Source organism: Echinops telfairi, unplaced genomic scaffold, assembly GCF_000313985.2.
Source record: "Echinops telfairi isolate 266 unplaced genomic scaffold, ASM31398v2 ScPeMD7_3533;HRSCAF=4204_0, whole genome shotgun sequence".
Classification (NCBI taxonomy): Eukaryota; Metazoa; Chordata; class Mammalia; order Afrosoricida; family Tenrecidae; genus Echinops; species Echinops telfairi.
The window spans coordinates 91,463,517-91,470,224 of NW_022107431.1; the positions used below are offsets into that span (position 1 = coordinate 91,463,517).

The following is a 6,708-nucleotide window of genomic DNA, read 5'->3' on the forward strand; positions in this document are numbered from 1 at the left end:
AAAAAAGAAAGAAAGAAAGGAATGTTTATGCAGGGTGTTCTGATTTACTCCTTACTCCAGATTTCCAGAAACAATTTTTCCCCTGACAAAATTTTGCTGCAAGGCACTGGAAAGTTACTCAAATAAACTGGATAGCTATGAGCTACTTTGGAATTAAATTGACCAACATGTGTTTCCTTCCAAAGAGAATGCAGTACAGGGATGCTAAAAACAATTTTACATTTCAGACATCCATTGTTTTTTGAATCAGATTAAATTATTATGTAAGGAATAAATACTGTCCAAAGTCAGAATTATAACATTTTCTGCCTAATACAAAGCATACGTTTGTTATGTAATTATGAACTCTATCACTGAGTACCATACTCAAGGGGTTACATAGCATTAAAGTGCAATCAATAACTTTTGAAGTACACAAGAAAAATACCACCCACCTCTTATGCATATCCAACAATCATTTTTTTGGTTATGTTTTTGAAGTTCCTCTTCAGTTACATCAATTAACCTTCCTTTCAGTCCCGCCAGGTCCTTTCCACTTTTGGTCAGTCGGATCCAATCCATGAGACTTCTGCCCTGTTTCAAAGGAACCTAAAAAAGAAAAAGAAGAATTGAGTTTGGCTTCAATGCCCTTGTTTTCTCTTCTTCCTGCCGCTTATCTTCAGGCTCTTATTTCTATTAAAAAGGCTAATGAAATGCAAGACTAATTCAACAAATCCTCCTAAAGCTTTAGGAGGTAGTTAATATTATTTCAGAATTAGAGATATAAATGAAGCATTACTTAAAATATCTGGGCCATCAGGTAGGACTTATTCTGTCATACAAATAATCATCATGAACATCCTCTTATCATTATGACATGTAACAGGAAGAGAATTGAACCATGAAGGAAGACAACTACTTCTGGTCCTGGCTCTGCCACTAATTTGCTATGAATTTTGGAAAGTTACTGGTCTTTATTAGACCCTATATTTTCACCCTGAAATAAATAGTATCAACTGTGAATACTGTGCTCCCTTAGCTAATTAGTTACACGAAATATAATTTTATCCTAAAGCAAAGATGAGAAGGTAAGGAGGGGCTGAGAAGCTAGCTTAATGGAAATGGAAGACACAGAGTGGAAATGCTGAGAAGGTGGACCTGCTGTGGAAAGTGAACCAATGCCATGGAACAATCTGTACAGAAATTGTTAAACATGAACCTAATTTGCTGTGCAAACTATCACCTCAAATGTGATACAATTTTGAAATTCTTTTTAAAACAGCAAAACAGATTGGATAAAAGAAAAAAATAAACAACTGCCTAATGTTGAGTTTCTGGATATCTATTTGTCACTGAGTGGATTTGAACTCGTAGCACTACTATGAGACAGAGTGAAACTGCCCAATGGGGTTTGCAAGGCTGTAAATCTGTACAGAAGCACGCTGCCACATGTTTTTCCTGTGAAGCAGCTGATGGGTTGGAACTGCCAACCTTTTGGCTAGCAGGCAAACATTACAGCTGATACCAAGGCTCAAGTAGAAAGAAAATGTTTTGAAAATGATGATGGAAACAAATGTACCAATGTGCATGGCATAATGGATGTATGTATGAGTATGGTAAGAGAATGATATGATATAAGATTATGATAAGAGTTGTTTTTAAAGAAATCACAAGACAATAATCAGTTTCCTAAAAACATGATAAAATCAAAGATTAATAATAATAGAAAATAATAAAACCAACACACCGAACCAGTTGAAGTGGAATAGGTTCTGAACACATGTAAACCTCTGTTCCAAGGGGGCTTGACAGGTTGTTATTCAGAAAGTGCACCAGGCTTTTCTTTCAAGGAACTTCCACATAGACTCCAATCTTTACCTTCTCAGTTAGCAGCTAGACAACTGGTTAGCAAACTATAGCCGGTGCCTACTTCTTCAAGAGCCTGGAACTAAAAATGTGTGGTGGTGATGGTGATGATAGGCCTCAAAGGCTAAAATAGGAATTATTATTGAACTATGCCTCGAGGATTTAATGGAATTATATATATATATATTCAAAGTGTTTACATGAAAGGAATTGTTTGCATTCTAACCAGTTAAAACAATCTAGTTGAAAAATTTTTAAGACTTCTGTACAACAACAGGGTCAGGACAACTGTTTAAATGTGTGCAATTAGTTTACAACAATAAAAGAACAAGTTAAAAAACCAGCATAATCAAGGAATGCATACAATTCATCTTTCCTGAATCACACCTTTAAGTGTTCATTTACCCTCAAAACTCCAACAGATCTCCATGCCTGGTCAACAGATAGTTAATTCTCACCATCACTGAAGCTGTTGTTGCTGGGTGCGCCATCAAGTTGCAACCCACAGTGACCATGTGCAAACAACAACAAAGCACAGCCCAGTCCTGTGCCGCCCTCGCAGCTACTCCCATGCCTGAGCCCACTGTTGAAGCCACTATGTCGATCCACCTCGAGGGCCTTCCTCTTGTTCCTTTTACTAAGCATGTCTCTCCAAGAACTGATTCCTCCTGACATGTCCAAAGTAGGTAAGACAAAGCTTTGCCATTCTTCCCTCTAAAGCGCACCCTGCTCATACCAAGAAGTCCACGGTTATTTTCACTAATCTTCACCAACACACTTCAAATAACATTGAATCTCCTTCAGTCTTCCTTATTGAATATTCAACTTTCATATGCATGTGAGGCAACGGAAAATACCATGGCTTAGGTGCACTAGGTCCACAGAGGAACATCCTTACTTATCAATGCTATAAAAAGATCGTGTGCAGCAGATTGACCTAATGCAACACATCTTTTTATCTTTTGACAATTGTTTCCATGAACACTGATTGTGGATACAAGCAAGGCAAAATCCTTGACAATTTCAACCTTTTCTCCATTTATCATGCTACCTATTGATCCAGTTGTGAAGATTTTGGTCTTTTTCACATTGAGTCATAATCCATACTGAAGACTGCAATCCTTGACCTTCATCAGCAAGTGCATCAAATCCTGCTCATTTTGAACAAGCAAGGTTGTATTATCTGCATATCACAGGTTGTTAATACGCCTTCCTCCAATCCTGATGTCACATTCTTCACAGAATCCAGCTTCTCTGATGATCTGCTCAGCATACAGATTGAAGAAGTATATTAAGATATAACCCTGTTGCACATCTTTCCTGGTTTTAAAACATGCAGTATCCTTATTCTGTTTGTACAACCACCTCTTGATACATGTACATGTTCCTCATGAGGACAATGAAGTGTTCTAGAATTCCCATTCTTCTCAAGGCTATGCATTGGCAAGATCCACAATTTAAAGCCTTGGCATAGTCAATGAAATGTAAGTACACATCTTTTTGCTTTGAGCCACGATCATTCTCTGCTTTGATCCATCTGACATCAGAAATGATAACCACTGTTGCACGGCCTCTTCTGAATTCAGCCTGAACCTGGGCAGCTCCCTGTCAATGTGCTGCTTCAACTATTGTTGGATGATCTTCAGCAAAATTTTACTTACATGTGATGTCAATTATATTGTTCTATAGTTTGGGCCACCCTCTTTGGAATGGGTACAACTATGGATCTCTTTCAGTCAGCTGGACAAGCTGCTGCCTTCCAAATTTCCTGACACAGATGAGTAAAGTGCTTCATCAGCTTGTTGAAATAATTCCCTGGGTATTCCAGCAATTCCTGAAGGCTGCTTTAGGCTAATGCTTTCAATGCAGCTTGAATGCCTTCCTTCAGCACCACTGGTTCTTGTTCATATGTGACATTCTGAAATGGTAGAATACTGACTAGTTCTTTTTGGAACAGTGACTCTTTATTCTTTTCATTTTCTTTTGGTGCTTCCTGCAAGTCAATATTTTGCTCATAGAATGTTTCAATATTGTAACTCAAGGCTTGAATTTTTTCTTGAATTCTTTCAGTTTCAGATATGCTGGGCAGGGTCTTGTCTTTTGGTTTTCTAACTATAGGTCTTTCCACATTTCATTACAATAGTTTACTTTGTCTTCTCAAGCTGCCCATCGACATTTTCTATTCAGCTCTTTGACTTCAACCATTCTTCCATTTGCTTTAGCTACTTTACGATTAAGAACAAGTTTTAGAGTCTTTTCTGACACACACCCTGATCTTTTCTTTCTTTTTTCTTGTTTTAATGACCATTTGCTTTCTTCAAGAAGCATTAAACTAGAGGAAAGTTGTGTGTTTCATCGGTGCTATACTGCACCCTGACTGGCTTGTCTCTTCTTTGTGACCATTCTGTGAGGGGATGTCCAATTGTCTACAGATGGGCTTTGGGTCTCCACTCCACACTCCCCGTCATTCACAATGATATGATTCTTTTTGTTCTGGGTCTTGGATGCCTGATACCTGATCCCATCAACACCTCTTGATCACACAGGCTGGTTGGTGTGCTTCTTCCCAGTGGACTTTATTGCATCTCAGCTAGATGGCCGTTTGTTTATCTTCAAGCTGTTAAGAGCCCAGACACTATATCTTTTGATAGCTGGGCACCATCAGATTTCTTCACCACATTTGCTTATGCACCCATTTTGTCTTCAGCGATCCTATTGGGAAGCTGCGTATCACAGAATGCTGGGTTATTGGAGCAAAATGTTCTTGCATTAAGGGAGTACTTGAGTGGAGGCCCAATGTCTGTCTGCTACTATAATACTTAACATGTAAATGTATGTACATTGATCTAGTTCCCTTATCATTATATATAAATATATTTACATATGTACATGCCTGTACTTAGACCTCTATAAATATCCCTTGCCTCCTAGTTCTTTCCTCTATTCCCTTTGACTTTCCTCTTGTCCCACTATCATGGTCAGCCTTCATTTGACTTTCATTAATTCCTCTTGGCTACAATGCACTTGATCACTCCCCACCAGGCATCCTATACCCGCCTCGCAATTGATTTTAGATCACTTGTTTCCTTGACCCTAGGTTTATTGGCTCCCCTCTTCCTTCCTCCGCCTCCACCTCTCCAGTGTCCCCAGAACCATTGGTCCCATTGTTTCCTCCCAAAGATAGTTTATCCTATCTTATCTAGATAGACATTCGAAAACAATAATAGCACAAAAACAAAACAAGACAAAAGAGTTATTAGATTTTTGCAGCTACTTCTCCTTACCATGAGTTGTGTCCCATCAGCAAATGCAGACCCCAAAGACTCCACTCCCACGGGCTTTACCTGACTCACGTCACCCTAGGCAACTCCACTCCGAGAAATCAGATCCTCCTCAGTTACATTTTGTGAGCCCTCCTCAAGCACCATCTCAGGCAATGTTCTGCCAGGGGCCCTCAAACTTTTTAAACGGGGCCAGTTCACTGTCCCTCAGACCTTTGGAGGGCCGGACGGCAAAAACACCCAGCAGGCCAGATAAATGTCTTCGGCAGGCCGCATGTGGCCCGCGGGCCATAGTTTGAGGACCCCAGCATTATGCCTTCAGTATCTGACACTAGACACTATTTGGAAGCTATGCATAAGGCTTTCAGCGGCAACTTCCTCTGAAGTAGGGAGCTAAATCATTTGATGACTGGACTTAGTCTGGAAGCTCCGCTGAAACCTGTTCACTTTGGGTGACCTTACTGACATTTGAAATACTAGTGACCTAACTTCCTGCATCACAGCAACATACAAGCCACCACAGTGTGACACACTAACAGACAAGTGGGGTTGAAACTGTTTCCCCTTCATTCCATAATGTAGAGGGTAGTAAAGCAATCTTTTATAAATGAAAATCTAATCACAGGCCCTCTCTCCGTAGTATCTCCCACCTCATCTTAAAAAAATAAAATATAATGCATTGCTCTGAATCAACTTTGACTCATGGCAATCCCATGTGTTAGTGGAGACTACTCCATAGAATTTTCTTGAATGTAAGCTTTATGAAATCAGTTTTCCAGGCCTTTCTTCAGAGGCAACTTTTAAATTAGTGAATGAGCAGAAGCCATCTGTGCCACCGAGGGGCCTCTACATTACCTTATAATATCTACATTCCTTTGAGTGGCTTACCTGGTCCTAGTTTGCCTCACCAGCTCCAGGTTACAGCTCTTGCTCCATAATATTTAGCCAAATGGGTACTAATTCCTTGATTGCTCTCAAGAACTGCTTTTCCCTCAGCCTGGATCAATCATCTTTCCTTCCTCCCTCCTCCCACCTTCCAAACACACACATAGATATTTCCTCTAGAAGCCTTCTCGGATCCCAGCTCTTAAGTGGTCATAACTTACGTGACTATGACTCTTAAGTGGTCATAACACCGGCTGCAGTACTTATGGCATTATCACTGTCGCCTGTTTATTAGTCTGTGTAAACTACGATAACGTACTCCTTAAAACAGGATGACAATGTCACCATATGGCAGGTTCTCAATAAATACTGATTTACTCACAGCAGTCACATCACAGCAAGCAAAAATGGAACAGCAAAAATAGTAACAGCAAACACACTTGAGTGCACCAACTGAACCAGGTGATGTGCTTTACCCGGAATCCAGGAGATTCAAATAAATGCCTACGGGCAAGTAACATTTACTAAGTGTTTACCATATAACAAGGAGCCCTGGTGGGTTCCTTGGTTATGGTGGTTTGGTTACACTTTGGGTAACTAACCACAAGGTCTGCAGTTTGAAACCACCAGCTGGTCAGCGGGGAATGAGAAGGCTTTCTGCTCTCATAAAGATTTTAGACCAAGGACAAGGCAACTG

At 40.0% G+C, this 6,708-nt stretch overlaps 1 protein-coding gene across 1 annotated transcript in view; it reads right to left on the reverse strand.

Moving 5' to 3' along the window:
- Nucleotides 1-6,708, reverse strand: part of LOC101643967 (cytochrome b5 reductase 4) — a 91,931-nt gene that overhangs the window by 81,611 nt on the left and 3,612 nt on the right. Inside the window, 1 exon segment of the mRNA XM_045294648.1 lies at nt 435-588. Coding sequence (XP_045150583.1) covers nt 435-588 — 154 coding nt within the window.